At 33.2% G+C, this 16,029-nt stretch overlaps 1 protein-coding gene across 1 annotated transcript; it reads left to right on the forward strand.

The window, feature by feature from the left end:
- Positions 1–4,237: 4,237 nt before the first annotated feature.
- LOC149416715 (putative cytochrome P450 313a4) lies at positions 4,238–16,022 on the forward strand. Its single transcript, XM_089641310.1, has 11 exons — positions 4,238–4,439; positions 5,748–5,854; positions 6,957–7,047; positions 7,184–7,369; positions 7,504–7,573; positions 7,735–7,937; positions 9,843–9,994; positions 10,502–10,748; positions 12,051–12,230; positions 13,315–13,443; positions 15,931–16,022. The coding sequence occupies exons 1-11, from the start codon at positions 4,238–4,240 to the stop codon at positions 16,020–16,022; spliced, it is 1,659 nt and encodes a 552-aa protein (XP_089497436.1).
- Positions 16,023–16,029: the final 7 nt, after the last annotated feature.

Consider the following 16,029-nt stretch of genomic DNA (forward strand, 5'->3'; position numbering starts at 1 on the left):
GCATTGAAGAGTTTAGTTTTCCGGAAAAAAGGTTAATTTTGAAACTGTGTGATAACTGGTAAGCGATAACATCCGATAATTCTTAAATAATATATTTGACCCATTTGGCTAGCCCTTACCTATCTGATTTAGATCGAGCCCAGGATATCTGTCTAACCTAATATTTTAACGTCTTTTCTGTCGATCTCATATTTCAAACTCAGAATTAACAATATAATATTCAATATATTATCTTATACAGGATTTTCCAATAATAGGTGTTATTTTGATATTCAATTGTAAAATATCAATGGTTTCGTTGCTTGTGTCGCGCGTAGCGCCGTCTTTTTTAAAGTAAACGTTGTCCAGATTAATACCATTCAATTCTGGCCATAAAAAATCATTAATCATCTCTCGATAGCGCAATCCATTCACCGTAACTGTTACTCCAGTCTCACTTTCAGAAAAGTAAGGTCTAATGACTCCGCCGGACCATAAACCGCACCAAACAGTCACACGTTGACGATAGAGAGAATTTTCAACAGTTTTCCGAGCCCCAGATGCGACGATTTTGCTTTTTGATGAAGCCACCGAGGTGGAAATGGGCCTCATCACTCAAGATGATTTGCATTTGATTCACTCAAGTGAGTTTTAAAAATTTCAATGCGTTTTTGAAGCGTGTATCGTTCCATTTTTATTAATGACGTAGTTTCTACTTTTCAAATGTCAAAAAATGACAGCTTCAAAAGTAATATTTACTGAAATAGCGGGCTATTCAAAATAACAACTCTTATTGGAAAACTCTGTATATATGGCTGCTCTTATTTTTTTGTTAAGCTTACAAAGTTCTACGTGAACTTATTTGTAACCCAGATTATGTCTCGGATATACTAACTCCGTTTTTTAATTATATGGGACACATATTGACTTGACAAGTTTTAATTAAAAATAAATTTTATTTTAATATGTTTTTCCTTCTCGAACATTAAAATGCTTATTTGATTGAAATGTCAAATAACATTAATTGTTTATAAATCCTACATTACTTTTATATCTAGGTTCCTAAATTTTATTTTTTCCTGACTTTAACACTTCAAGCTTTTAAACATGTTAACCTACAAGTCCCAACGACCGAAGAAAAATCTTTTTTACATTTTTTAGGATTTTATCCATGCAACTATTATAATATATTTGAAATAAACTGAGAAGAATAATTATTTCTCTTTTATCACGGCGAACAAATTACGTATCTCCGCATTACAGAAAAAAATATTAAAAAACTTTCATGATGTGCGACCCAAACTGCCGAACTGAACTAGGACTAATGCAAAAGGAACGAAATAACCGGAAATGGCGCAAAACGCCGCTTACGGTCATTCGTTCCTTTCTCGTAATTCGTGGCTTGGTTCGCACGTTTTTCTCGTGTCTATAAGCAGCATGAGGGTCTCTAATAGAATATGATATGTGCGGCTAGTAATGTTCTTCCGAGGCCAGAAGGAAGTGCCAACAGATCTGGGTAGAGGAGAATCTGAAAAAATATTAAAAAACGTCACATAATAATTAGACATAGACTAATCACACACTATATATATCTTCCATTATTCTAATTATTGCACAATTTGAAACATGCACGACAGCTCAAGTTCGACTCTATCATAAGATTGTTACGATTAAACATCACAAATTAAAACATCAATAAGATATATTATAGACATAGACAAATCACACACTTACTTTCACATATTTTTGGTTCCTTGGAACGGGCAATTTGCCTAGTTAGGAACCAATAATTTCGACCTGATAAGGTACAATAATCTATAACTAGCAGTTAAAAACCCGCTCCGCGGGTTTTTTTCTGCTAGGCCCTGCGGGCGGCTCTTCGTTGGACTTCGCCCATTTTAAGTGATATTAACAACAGTTACATTTAATAGATAGATATTAGGACGTTCACAGAGAGAGGGTGAGTATATATATTGCTAAAACACGGAACAGAAAGGAGTTATTTAATAATAACATGCTAAATTTACGCATAATAAGAATGACAGTTGTTTGAATAAATTAAATTTTACGTATTTGTGATGGATTATTTCAAATGAAACACTATTATTGACTACATGTCTACAACTGATATTAACTGTTATCTTAGGTACCTAATATAATTAGCTCATAGGAGACTTGCAGTGCTTAAATATGTGTTACAACCGTCAATGTCTATAAGTTGAATCAATATCGTTTAGTTTGTCACAATTAAAGATAGTTATAACAAAGTTGACTTAAATAATAGATTTTTACATATTGATTAATTGTACCCGTGTTTATGAATAAAAGGAGGGTAATTGTGCGATGAGATTAGAAGTCGGTTTAATTAAAAGGTGTTAATTTTACCCCAACTGGTGGTAATTCTTTACCTACAACTGTTACTGTATCTAATAAAGTTTAAAGTTAGATTATATATACAACATCATCAGGAGAGTAAAAATCTATATATAAAGGTAGATTATTACAATATAGCGCCCCTGAGGTGATATCTCACAAAAGCGGCGCTATGCAAATTGTCCAATAAATAAATAAATATAATGTTTACATTTTATTGTGTATACACCGAAGTCAAAAATTAAATATAGATTGCAATTGGGAAAGAAGAAGTGGAAAGAGGGAGGGGGGAGGGGTAAGAGTAGGCTGGGTTTATAATAATTAGGAATTACAATATCGTTAGACGGGAAAGACCAGTTGAGTGGGAAAATATTTAAAAGAGCGTTTATAAAAAAATTCTTGTTAATTATATCTGCTTAAATTAACATGTTTCCTCGTTTCCAAAATTTATATCTTATTTATAGTGAAGTATTTTAAGACCTGAAAAAAACAAATAGCATACAACCTTAAAACAATATATCCATAAGACAAATAGCATTTAATAACGGTTATTCTAATAAATTGATAGTTGAAATACTAAATAAAAAAATTAAACATATTCTCTTCAAACGGTCTTTCTAAAGATAGAAATAAACAATGGCGTAGAATTCTGTTTGTGGATAACGATACTTCTAAAATTATATATAAAAACAATCCTGATACTATTCAACTGGCGTTTTACACTAATAACAATGAAGAAATATATTCTTAATAAGAATGACAGTTGAACAAAAAAATCAGGAGTTTAAAAACTCAACTGGGATGATTGTAATTTCTTTTACAAAGGTAGAACCAATAGAAATTTTGAAGTCAGAACTAAAGAATATCGCACGGCTCTAAATGGAAATAGTGAATCTGAGTTTGCAAATCATCTTTTGAATAATGATCACACTTTCGATAAAAAATTCAGGTCTTAAAATACTTCACTCAGGATATAAAGCATCGCAAATAAATAATTTTGAAATTAGAAAACATGTCAATATAAAATCAGATATAATTAATAAACAAAAAAAATATAAATAATAATGAAAAATGCCATTACAAAGTGATAAACTTCCAGAAGAAATCTGCTTGTTAATCGTAAGTACTCAAATATTGTGAGCTGCATATTTAAATATTCGCGCCATTCATTTGGTTCGTTTTTAGACCGCCAGAGGTGCGCTCTGTCGGCGATCTAATCTAAAGCCGTGCGAATCGGCCATTGAAGGATCGCGTGATTTTTTTATAAACGTCAAACATAATTACGTAACTGTGGATAATTTTCACCGTAATGTAATTAATCCAATGGATTATGAACTTTCTAAAATATATTTTCTTTGATATTATCCAAAAATTATATGAGGAGAAACGATGCTTTTGAAGAAATCTCGTATTATTATGAGGCGATCCTATTTTAGTATGAAATCGTGTCATTTTCAAGTTGGCGGAATTTAACCGAAACAGACAATTTAAATTTGACCAATCAGAGGGCCTACACCGTCCAGACGCTGAAGTATTAATACTATCAGATCACTAAAAATATTTTAATTATATCTTGTAGATATCATATTGTTCTGTGTGTAAATCTAAAGGAATAAATAAATAAATAAATCTTACGATTCTGCCCTACCGATCTCTTTTCTCAGGGTGGGAGGGATGCCTGCTACTGTTCTCTGTTCACTATCGATTATCTATATACCGATTATGGTAAAATTGTCATCGCGTATCGATTTTGGGTATCCTATCATTTGGAATTCTTTCCGAATGGCAAGTCTTTTTTAGGTTCTCGATTTGAAGGTTTGTTTTCGTCCATTGTATTATTTTAATCTTACGAATATGTTTTTCAATCCACAGGCACACATACAAGATGGAAATTTTTCCCTTGAAATTTCAAGACGTCTGCTCCTCGCTGGTGTTCAAGACCTTCCTGGTGCTCCTGGGAGTATGGTTCGTGAAATGGCTGTGGAGTCGCCGTCATATCTACGTGCTGAGTTACAACATCCCAGGACCCTTGGCTCTTCCCATCTTGGGGAATGCACTAAACCTGGGCTCGTGGGGGGACATGATAGGTTTGCTCATCTTTTACTGACAATGGAGTTGTTTAAATTTTAACTCACAACAATAGGCTACTTTGAATCACTTTTTTCAGGTTTAGCCAAAGACATTCTTTGTTTTTTAAAGCATGCAAGTGGTTTATTCCTTCACTTAATATGATTACCGTTATGCTACGTCCCAAATACACGGAGAAAACTTAGTGATATGAAATGTGTTAATTTATTAAAAATCTAGTAAAATTATTGGTTTTCCTGTTATAAATTGGACTGGAGACCTATAACGAATGATTTGGCAGATTTCGTAACAAACTATATATACGTGTTTTTTATATAAAATAATAATCTCGTGCATTACATTTATTGGGACAAAGGCACCTGCGTGAACGCGTGTTCAAATATACTCTGGTCTTCCATAGTCGACGGTTTCCGCAGTTTGTGTAGGGCCGGCCCTGAGCCAAACACCGCCTGGCGCTGGTAAAAACCTCAAGACACCTCCCTTGGTGTCTTCAAGGCAAGTCGGCAAGTCGGCGGCCGGAGCGGACTGCTCCAATTGCGACGGCCCTGGGTTTCAGTGGGTATATAGATTCATGAAAAGTAGATTGGGTCAATTAGACAGCGAGATCTGTTCACATTCTCCTTTTTTATTTCAGTAAAATGGGATACATATGGTTTGCACAGGCAGAATCAGCAATAAAAAGAAAAATCTTCGGTTAAGGCGATGCACTACGTCGTGCAATATTTTAAATCGAGCCGCTATCAATAACAGTCCTTACGTAGATTGCGATAAGGTTTAAATTCCCGCTTTGATTTATACAAAAAAAAAACATGGCCGAAAAGTGCCTTTTATTTTATTTTGTGGATGTTCAGGGATAAATATTGAATTTTTTCCGATCATTTTATAAATAATGTAATTTTCCACATTATTCAATAAAATCATAGCCGAAAATTCGTAAGTAGGAGATTTTGAACATTAAAGCAGTTTTTATAGGCCTTATACGTTATTTTTTTCTGGGCTTATAAAAAGACTTATCTAATAGATACTGGATTATTTAAAAGGCCAAGATGTATTCTACTAGCAGTATTTAATTAAAGCATCTGAAACATTTCTAGGCGACCAAATTTTGAAACCAAAAGCACATGATTTTGAATTACTACGTAGTGCATCGCCTTAATTATTTCCACAATTTATATATATAATATAATAAGAATAAATAAAATTGTAGCTACAGGTCTTAATTTTCTTTGTCTGTTACATATTTCATATAGATTTATTAATATTATCTTTTTCAATGATTATCAAATCATTTGGTGACCCATTTTCAGATTTGACAGACACGCTGGCAGACATGCAAAAGATATACGGGGGCTTTTTTAGAATCTGGCTGGGACCCGCCTTTGCTGTAGTGATCTCAGAACCTGAAGATTATGAGGTAAATCTTAAGTAATACCCTAAACCCTTTTACGGATTTGTGTGAATACTGAAACAGTACACATCAATATATTTTATTAATATAATATACAATGTAATGAAAAAGATCTTTAGAAAAACAATTTGGTGTGCTCAGAAATGAACAAAGAAAGAATGCTAGAATGCCTATAAGAGATTTTCGATGAAAATATAAAGGAGACCTCAATGAAGAACAATAATGTCGGTTGAGTCAAATCAAATTGACTGTCCTTCCTTCATGACAAAATTCAGTAGTCATTCAACACACAATTCGGATGAGTTATTTCACAGAATTTGAATAATTCATCAAATTTCAAAGCTGATTTTCAAGTTCTGTGAAGTTTTTATTCAAGTTCTTTTATTTTTTTTATTTTTTTATTATTACAATATTTTTTACAATTCAGGTTTTCCAGTAATGTAGGCCTCACTGGGTGGCTTGCCCGTGCTGAGGCCTTCATTTTATAATATGAAATATAAACTACGTAATACATTTGATGAGAAAAATTATACATTTAAAATTAAAAATACATAATAATATATTTAAAATTAAAAAAAATAGTACATTGAAAATGATCTTGTGTGTTTGTGAGTGATGTGTGTTTATATTGGTTTTGTGTGTTACGTGAAGGTTTTATTTGTATTTTATGCTATGAAATTTTGGTAATATTGTCTTTTTTGTTCTTTAATCCATTTTGTAATTTTGTGTGTGAATTTATTTTTATTTTCCTCAATTTTAATTTCAAGTTTTAAACTGTTGAAAGCTTTTATTGCATGGTATTGGTAGTGTCTTTGTCCAAAGCTTGAATTTATTGTCGGAGTTTTTATGTTTTCTTTGTACGCTTGTCTAACTGGTCTGTTAGTGTTATTTTGTGTATGTTGAAAAATTTTTTTTGTCAAAAATGTAGTGTAGTAGTGTTTTAACGTATTTATTTTATTGACCTGTTATTTAAAAAATACTGAAATAATAACAGAACCTGAATAGAATCTTCACAGAACTTGAAAATCTATTTTGAAATTTGATGAATTTTTCAAATTCTTTGAAACAATTCGTACTAATGCTCTTTATGATTTATTTATGTTCTCAGAGCGTCTTAATGAGCAAGGCCACTTCCTGGAAAGGTGAAAAGTACAGAATGATTCAGGAGGGACTAGGAGAAGGGCTACTTACGCTTTCTGGTGAGTTTCAAATTTGAATTTTGACTAATTTCTCCAATTAGACACCATAAATGTTTGTTTATAATTGTGAAAATAGTTGGATTAACTTAAAAGTTAAGATTTTATTATAAATGTTAATATTTTATTTTGCTTTCAGGCGATAGGTGGAAAAAGCACCGACACATCATCAACCCAGCGTTTTCCCTGAAAACCTCCCGTGGCTACTTGCCTATTCACAATAAGTACGCCAGGCTCACCATTGAACAAATGGACAAATTTATTCATCACGATATAGTTGATGTAATCCCATTCTTCCAGAGATATGCTGCCGATGGAGTATGCGGTAACCATGTCATTTTTTAAAGCTGGAATTGAGTAAACCATCGCTAAATCTTCCACTTAGTGATTTTTTTTCAAATTGTCTTTCTAAAAACATTTGTTGGATTAATGAAATTTGATGTGTATTTTATTTTACAGAGAGCTTGTTTGAAATGGATTTAAAATTTTACAAAGGCGACAAAGACGCCGTCTTGGTGAATGAAGCTGAGTAAGTAAGAGTATATTACAAAAGTTTTCATCGGCCTTCTGGCGTCCGGCTTTGAACATTTTTAACAATTTCTATAGTTTTGCCAAAATTTTGACTCCCATACATTCGTTGCTGGATAGGGGGACTTACTAACTGTAGTATATGTTGTATCTCTTCCTCAGGTCTGCTTTGATAACGCACCACCTTATGTGCAAGATGTGGATGTCGGCAGGGTGGTCCTACAGGATGAGCAAAGGTGGCCAGACGGTCCTGGGCCACTACAAGACCTATTCGGCCCTCTTCCACCCACTGCTGAGGGCCAAGGCTGATCAGTATCTAAAGAACAAGACTGTTGCAGATCGAAATACTACTTCTGATAATAATTGTGAGTTTAATTCAAGAATAATTAATGAATTGTTTGCGGGGTACTTATTAGCTACATACTTTCATGGTGAATTATCGAAGAGATAATTCGAATTTAGTGGTCGATTTAAATTCCAACACAGAATTTCATTCATTGCAAAGCAAAATACAGCGTAGAAGACTTCGCGCTGAAATAAAGTTATAAATGAAGGGGTTTCCTGAAAGACATAAAGTACAAAACAAATAAAATGGTTTCTTTTTCCAGACGTCATTAATTTACCAATACACCATAATGTTAATTCTCTCTCATTATAAGATGATCATTCTTTGAAGGATTATTCTTTGATGAACAAACTAGTTCTATCCAATTGCAAAACACTCGTAGTTTTTAAGTAGTTAATTAGTATGACGATAAGGTAGAAAATATTACCTGTTAGTAATCGAGAGATGGCGTTGATAATTTGGGTATTCACACTTAAGCACATCAACTGTCAGTTTATACCGATACCCTAGTATGATCTAGTGTTTTTTTGCTGTATATACCTAGCATTACATAACTACACCCGTTCCCAGATCTCACATTACCAGACACTTTCGAGCGTGCAAACTCGGCCATCCTGACAAATCGGCAATGGCTGAGCATTTAATTGAAACCAGCCACTTCTTTTTATTTGTTCCTAAAATCCTGGGAAGACACAAGACGCATTAAGCACGCCTAATTACGGAGGCAAATGATATACACAAAAGGGACGATGACGGGGCATAATAGTTTTTGGTATCCAGTACTTAATGGCTACAGCAAAACTAAACGCCGAAAACAATTATACTAAAATACAAGAAAATACTAGGAGTATTGGAGCGCGCAACATGGTATCACATCTATATCAGTGGTTCTTAACCTTGTCGGAGGTACTGACCTCCACCAGTTTCATATGCGAATTCGCCAAACCCTTATTTATTCGAAAAATGAAATATGATTTTTTCAAATTCAAAACGGTTCCATGATAACTCAACACAGTGACAATTCAACACACTTTTAAAAATTGATATAAAGTCATTAGAAATTATGATTTTTTTTTTCTTTTAACCTAACCTAACTTAACCTAACCTAACGTACTTAACCCAGTTAATAAAGTTTTTGTTTCATCACTTTCCATGACTTTATATAACTTTTTAAAGATGTGATGAATTATCATTGTGATGATTTATCCGGTCACCCATTTGTTGACACAAAAACGTTGAGAGCGTTGTGTTCTGAAAAGTTGCTGTTGAACCTGGCTCTGCTGAATTTTAATGATTTTACGAAGTAATTATTCATCATTGATAACTATTGTCTCAACACTCAACGTGAATGGCTGTCTCACCCATGCTGGATAAGACTCTCTTGTAGGGAATTATCCGTCTAGAGACTTTGCAAGCTCATCTAAGTGCGTGGCAATTGCTTGCTTCAGTTCCGCAGGTACAGAAATGTCTCCGATTCCAGATACATCTTCCATCTTACGTCGTCTAGCAGGGGAAAGGTTTGCGAAGTTATCGTTCTCTGTCCGTCATTTCCATAACGGTAGCTTTTTTAAAAAAGGCTTCTGGTTTTCTAGCGCTTCTATGTTATTGACTCCACCGCCGTGCATATGTTAATTGAGATGATTGAGAGATGCGAAGATATCATTTGAGTCTTGGGTGTGTCTTGACCTCCGCCGAACCCGCGAGACTGACTCACCGAACCCCTGGGGTTCGATCGAACCCAAGTTAAGAACCACTGATCTATATGCATAAGCACACACTTCATTTACAATTATTTTACTTTACAAATCTGCCCTGACGATGGACGCTGTAACACTGTCCGAAACGTTGGCTAAAGAAGGAGCCAGCACACATGGCATAGTATCCTAAAAATATCACGATAAAAATTGATATGATTTGTTTTCAGTTGAAGAAGAACCAGCGTATGATTTTGATGAAGTTGTTGGACCAAAGCGAGGTAAAAATCTGACCGTCTTCGCCACCTTGATGGAGTCTTTTATTGCTGGGGAAATAAACTACGACGAAATTGTTGGAGAATTTAACAACGTATTCCATGGGGTAAGTAGAGCAGTTTTTAAACACTTACATTTTTTTAAAGAAAGACAAACATTCCCGAGTTACGAATAACTCGATAATATTTTAAAATCTCCTACCACCACCACAGTAAGCTGAAAATGTTGCTTGTGTTGTGATGGAGGACTTAGCTAGCCGAGTAATTGAACACACTACGCCTGGGTGGGACCCAAACACTATATCAACTCTGCTGGATCTACTGAGTCTGTCTGCAAATTCAAGCTATGTGAAAGAATGTGTTTTTGTCATATCGGAGCAAAGGGGCAAATTTCAAAACTTGGCAGAGCTGTCAAATCGCACAAAATTTTTAAACTTTGATCGGCAAATTTCATTTTCATTCCTCGGGATGTAAATAGTTAGTTTTTAAATTAACTACGTTGAATCAAGGCGTTATTTCAATAAAAAGATTACTTTCATTTCTACTGCAAAAAAATAGTAATCGCTGGTTAATTTCTGTCGGGTAATACATTAATGTCTAATTCTTTCGACCAGGGCCTCGACACCACTTACAGTCAACTGGGATCCTTTGTCCTTCTCATAGGGATGCACAAAGACAAGCAGGAGAAGGCTTGGCAAGAGGTCAGCAACGTCTTCAGAGATGATCCCGATGGCGATGTCACCCTCGAGAACCTCTCCAAGTTCCCCTATATCGACATGATCCTCAAAGAGACAATGAGGATCTTCCCAACCGGCCCCATACAGATGAGACACATTCACACAGACTTCTACATGAAGAGCAGTAAGAAGCTTTTTCAAAATTAATTTGATATATTTTGGTACATTCTTACAAGTTACGAAAATTTTGACAAAATTTGAAAACCTTTAACTAGTATCATTATATGTCTGAAATTGATGCGTGTACAATGGTTGACAACTTAGCTAGCAGAGGTTTGAACCCGAGACGCCTTCGTAGAAACCTGACGCATTTACCACTCTACCAACTAACCGGACTAATCAGTTTAATCAAATACCCATAAAATTAATAATACGCCCAACTTTAGTAAAATATTGGCAGTATTTACTTGTATCAGCTGGCAACGCTGGCCGCTAGTTGAACTATTGGCGCTCGTGTAGCGTGTTGCATTCCTTCTAGACAATGGCGGCGAATAATTGAATTTATTAGTTCTTGGTGGCGGTGCACGGAGAAAAATTACTGATATTGAATATTGCAATATTATTAAGAATGTCTTATCTGGTTATAAACGGGGTGTGCAGGCATGTAACCGATGAATTGATAGGTTTCCTAATAAACTTTCAGTAAAACACGAATGTGTCAAAAAATTCTAATATTTTCGCATTTCGTCAATGTATATTATCAAGCCAAATGCAGGTGCATGAACACGCGTTCCGAAATATTACAAATTTACTAAAAATTTGTCAGGAAACGGCATGCCATCCCATTTTTAACCAGATCACCAATATTTTTTTAATAAATTAGCAACTATAAGCTGTTACTACAAAACTAGAGCTGCTTTAATTTTTTAACGAATGAGTAAAAATAAGAAGGTTACATGATGTGTATATTTTTTTAGTTTTCGATTTCTTTTTATTATTAACGGAACATAAAGTAATTAATTTTAATGTACGATAGAAAACCAACCCGGAGAACTCGTGCCGCTAGGAGGCGCTGGTATAGCATACTGCCATCAGAATGTATAGGAAATGTCTGAAGTTGGAGGGATTATAACAGTATTCTAAAGTATTTGGTTTAATGTATAATTTCGTACGGCTTCAAAGCCTTTCAAGTAAGCAATGTATTTCAGTAGTTTTTTTTTTTTTGATATACTGAAAAAAAAATCCCCTGGGATAAATAACTTCATACAGACGGGCCGCGCACTGCACGTTAGCCGCTCCCAACTAACAAATAAATAATTGGCCCGTCTAGTAAAAAGCTAATGAAGCACGGGAAGTGTCCGCATTTTTTATTTGCATTTTCTTTTGAATATGAGATATTATGTCAGTTTTTCGTTTAACGCGGAAGACTCGAGTATTTTCAGTGTAATAATTGTTTTTCTAGTTAGTTTTTTTCCTCTTTGAACAGAAAATATAACCCTCCCCGCCGGCACCACCATCCTGATGACCAACATGCTGATGCACCACAACCCTAAGATCTGGAAGTCTCCTGAGAAGTTCATTCCCGAGAGGTTTCTACCAGAGGAGGCAGCAAAGAGACCTCACTTCTCTTTCATCCCCTTCAGCGCTGGTCTGAGAAACTGTATTGGTAATAAAACTTCAAATGGTTATATAATGGTCGTGCTACGACACATGCGTTTTTTATAATTTCATCAAACACATTAAGAACAAACAGAGAATTACAAAAAACACTTATAAAAAACCCAATCCACATTAATTAATCTATTGATATCTATAAAGAAATGTTTCCCGGTGTGGGTTTGTGAGTTGGATTTTTAAACAAATCTTTTGTGCCCTTGACCTACAAAACAGGATGAAGGTTACCCTCTGTATGAGATTTCGAAAATCCACCCCACCCCCTTTTTTTCCCCTTGAAGCAGAATTTTGACACTTCTTGGTGAAATTTTGCACACTTGATGCTCAAAATGCGAGGGAAATCAATGCACCTGATTTTTTAAAACTCTTTATAAATCCCGGACAATGCTGGGGGCTTCAGTCAGACTATTATATTTGAAGCTATGACTCAATCAAACAATAATAGGAGTATTTCAGATTTTTTACAGATAATAATAACATATTAGCATTTTTTACCGGTAAAAAAGATTGTGAATTGCCGTGTTTTATTATGAACTTATTGTGTGTTCTTTAAAACTAAATGAGAAGTGTAAAATAGTTTTATTTTTCCCAAAAACTGTTTAAATAGTCTTCTCAGGATGGACTCTAAGGACGGGTTGTTTCGGAGAATATGATCAATTTATCAAATTTCAACGTTAATTTCCGGGTTCTGTAAAAGTCTTTTTCAAGTTCTTTTATTATATGATTATAGGCTAGTTGCTTGACAGAACTGAAATAATAACAAAACTTGAAAAAATCTTTCACAGAACTTGTAAATTTACTTTAAAATTTGATGAATTGTTTTAATTAACACGTCCTTAGATATAAAATATGCAGGAAAATCTATTGCCAACCGTTGACGTTGTATTTTGTTTAAATAATATTATATACTCTTTAATTAATAATGTCCCAAAGTATAGCCAGATTTAAAGATCTTTTGATCTTTTTTCTGTCAATTTGAAATCCTTTTCTATAGACTGTGCGTTTGTTCTAATATATCAACTTTAGATTATCATTTATTTATCTTATTTGGTCATAGAACAATGTTATTTTTCCAGGACAAATATACGGGTCCGACGCAATAAAGACGCTAGCCATCCATCTCATCAAGAACTACGAATTTCACTCGGACCTTACCCTGGAAACACTTCCCAAGGCCGCTGACATATCTTACAGAAGTGCCATTGGTTACAATGTGAAGATTACAAGAAGAACAACACAGAATAAATAAAAAGAATATATTTTATAATGTATTGACTTGTACAAACCTGAAAATAAAATTGCCACCCTCTGCTGTAGTTTTTTAAATACATGTTTTACGTTTCAAGGGTGTAACCTACTTTTATGATCAACAACGATAGGTGTTGGTCAAAATACTATTAATTTTTTGATGGTTTTTGAAAAACTATTTTCTAATAATTTTATTGTTTTTTTATAAAGATAAACTAATGTTTATAAGACAAGTCTTTTTATGCGTAGCACAGAGGATAACACATTAGTTCTTATCATTGCTTATAATAATTTGTTTTAGTTTTATTTTTAATATTTTATATACATATACTAGTATAATTGAAATAAAAATACACTGAGGCGAAAACACGAAAAAATATTAGAAAGCATTTAACATTTTTGTACTTTTTTAATTATAACGTTTTGCATGTTTAATGTTAAATTAGTTATAATGTACCTATTAAAACAAACCTTATTTGAAAAAAGGCCTTTTATTTGAAGTAATATCACTTCCTGTATCATCCGAAATCCATCCCAATTAACATTCCGAGCTGTCAGGTATTTTTATTCAAACCAAAATAATGCTATTCAGATTTCTTTGCGTACATAATACAGGTGTTTATACTCAACTTATAGCAGAAACCATCGAATGTATCTACTACATAAATAATTGCATTCGTAATACAATGTTAATCAGTCAAAAGTTAATCAGACAAAATCAGAGAAAATTTATTCAGTCAAAAGTTAAAATATAACGATTCAATAATTAATTTAACTAAAGTTAATCATACAAAATTTAATCAAACAAAAGTTAATCAGCCAAAAATCAATCAACTAAAGTTAATCAGGAAAAAGTTAATCAGTCAAAATTTATTCAGACAAAAGTTAATCAGTCAAAAATCAATCAACTAAAGTTAATCAGTTGAAAGTTATTTAAACAAAACTTAATCAGTCACATGTTAATCAGACAAAAGTTAATCAGGCTAAAGATAATCAGAAAAAATAATAAATCATAATTTAATCAGACTTCACACAAAAATATTTTTCACAGAAAAATTGATTGTGTTTTTATTGTTTGTCGAATGGAGAAAGTGTAATATTTCATTAATTTTATTCATTCATTCGCGTTATATTGAAAGTCCAAAATAAGTCTCACATCTAGTAGAAGACTGTAGTAAGTCTGAATTTATCGATATTGGGTAAAGTTCTAGAGTTATTTAAATATCCTATTTTGTTCTGTAAAATGAATAACAATGTGGCAATTCTAACACCCAAATCAAAGTTTTTATGTCATAAATTGATATCCTTACGTACTTCAATTTTGTATTTTTGTAAATCCGGAACAACACTGTAATATCTCTTTATGACGGTTTTCGATTACTCTCACGCAGCTACTACAATTTTATTGTAGAATTGTTCACTGAAAAAACTAGTAGATAATTAATGTTAAAACTGATTTTGGCGTTCCGTTAAAACCAATAACTTTTAATATCTTTATGGTGTAATTTATTGAGAAAAACCACGAATAATTTTAATATTAAATCTTTTTAGATAATAACAGAACTAGAGATTAAATATTTAAAAAAAATGGTTTTATTTATATCTTATTCCACCATAAAAATATTGAATAATCTTCGTAAACTTGTAAGAAAGTCAATAGATGTCGCTTATTAAAATTTTAAAAATGGAATTTTTTATCTAAGACACCATCTAGATTTTAATTAAATTCGGGTTGAATCTTGCAATCACGTATAATAAGCATTAAGAAAATGGAGTTAATATTAGTAGCTTTTAATCGAAGTATGATACAGTTAAAAATTACGTAAGTTGATATTGTCGAATTAGCTCGATGGTTAGAACACTTCAAAGATCTTGGGTTCAATTCATATAGGAGACTTCGTGATTTTTTTCTGTTTCACATTTTTCGTTTTTAGAGTCGTTAATATTGTCTTCAATAATTCAATATTTTTTTTACTTTCTACAGTCGTCCACTAGATGTGCGATTTATTATCAGCCTTGAAAATTATTCAGACAGAAAAAAAAACACTCAAAAACTTATATTTTTTTAAATAAAAATATTGATTAAGTCATTTTATTTTCAAGGAACACCTTATAACGACTTGGTCTTAGATCTTCAAGTGAATCTAAGAATAAGTAAAAACTTTTACAAGAATTTATCTATCACGATCGATCGATCGATGAAAGATGTATCAATGACGTCGATAACTTAACTGTTGTTTTATTATTTTATTATTTTCAAATATAATGTCTAACCACAAAGTAATTGCTTCCTATGAAAAAAAAAAAAAAAAAAAAAAACTGTTGTTGGTTTGTTGGCGATCTGCAGTAGTTTTCAGGAAAGTTATCGATCGATCAGTGACAATTTAACTATTCATTTTATAACAATTCTAGTGTACTGATTGCTCCCAATTATCTGGATACAGTGGGACTAGTGGCACTATGTGATACTAGGCAATGGACTGGGGAAGGATATGAAGATGGAGATGGGAAGAGGAAGGTGGGGAAGTCGGACTGACATCAGA

Source organism: Hesperophylax consimilis, chromosome 16, assembly GCF_061612785.1.
Source record: "Hesperophylax consimilis isolate HC1 chromosome 16, BYU_Hcon_1.0, whole genome shotgun sequence".
NCBI classification, from domain to species: domain Eukaryota; kingdom Metazoa; phylum Arthropoda; class Insecta; order Trichoptera; family Limnephilidae; genus Hesperophylax; species Hesperophylax consimilis.

Coding starts and splice junctions, on each gene's coding strand:
- LOC149416715 (XM_089641310.1), top strand. CDS start 4,238: ATGGAAATTTTTCCCTTGAAATTTCAAGACGTCTGCTCCTCGCTGGTG. Junction 7,938..9,842: donor TACTACTTCTGATAATAATT/GTGAGTTTAATT, acceptor ATTTGTTTTCAG/TTGAAGAAGAACCAGCGTAT. Junction 9,995..10,501: donor TTAACAACGTATTCCATGGG/GTAAGTAGAGCA, acceptor TCTTTCGACCAG/GGCCTCGACACCACTTACAG.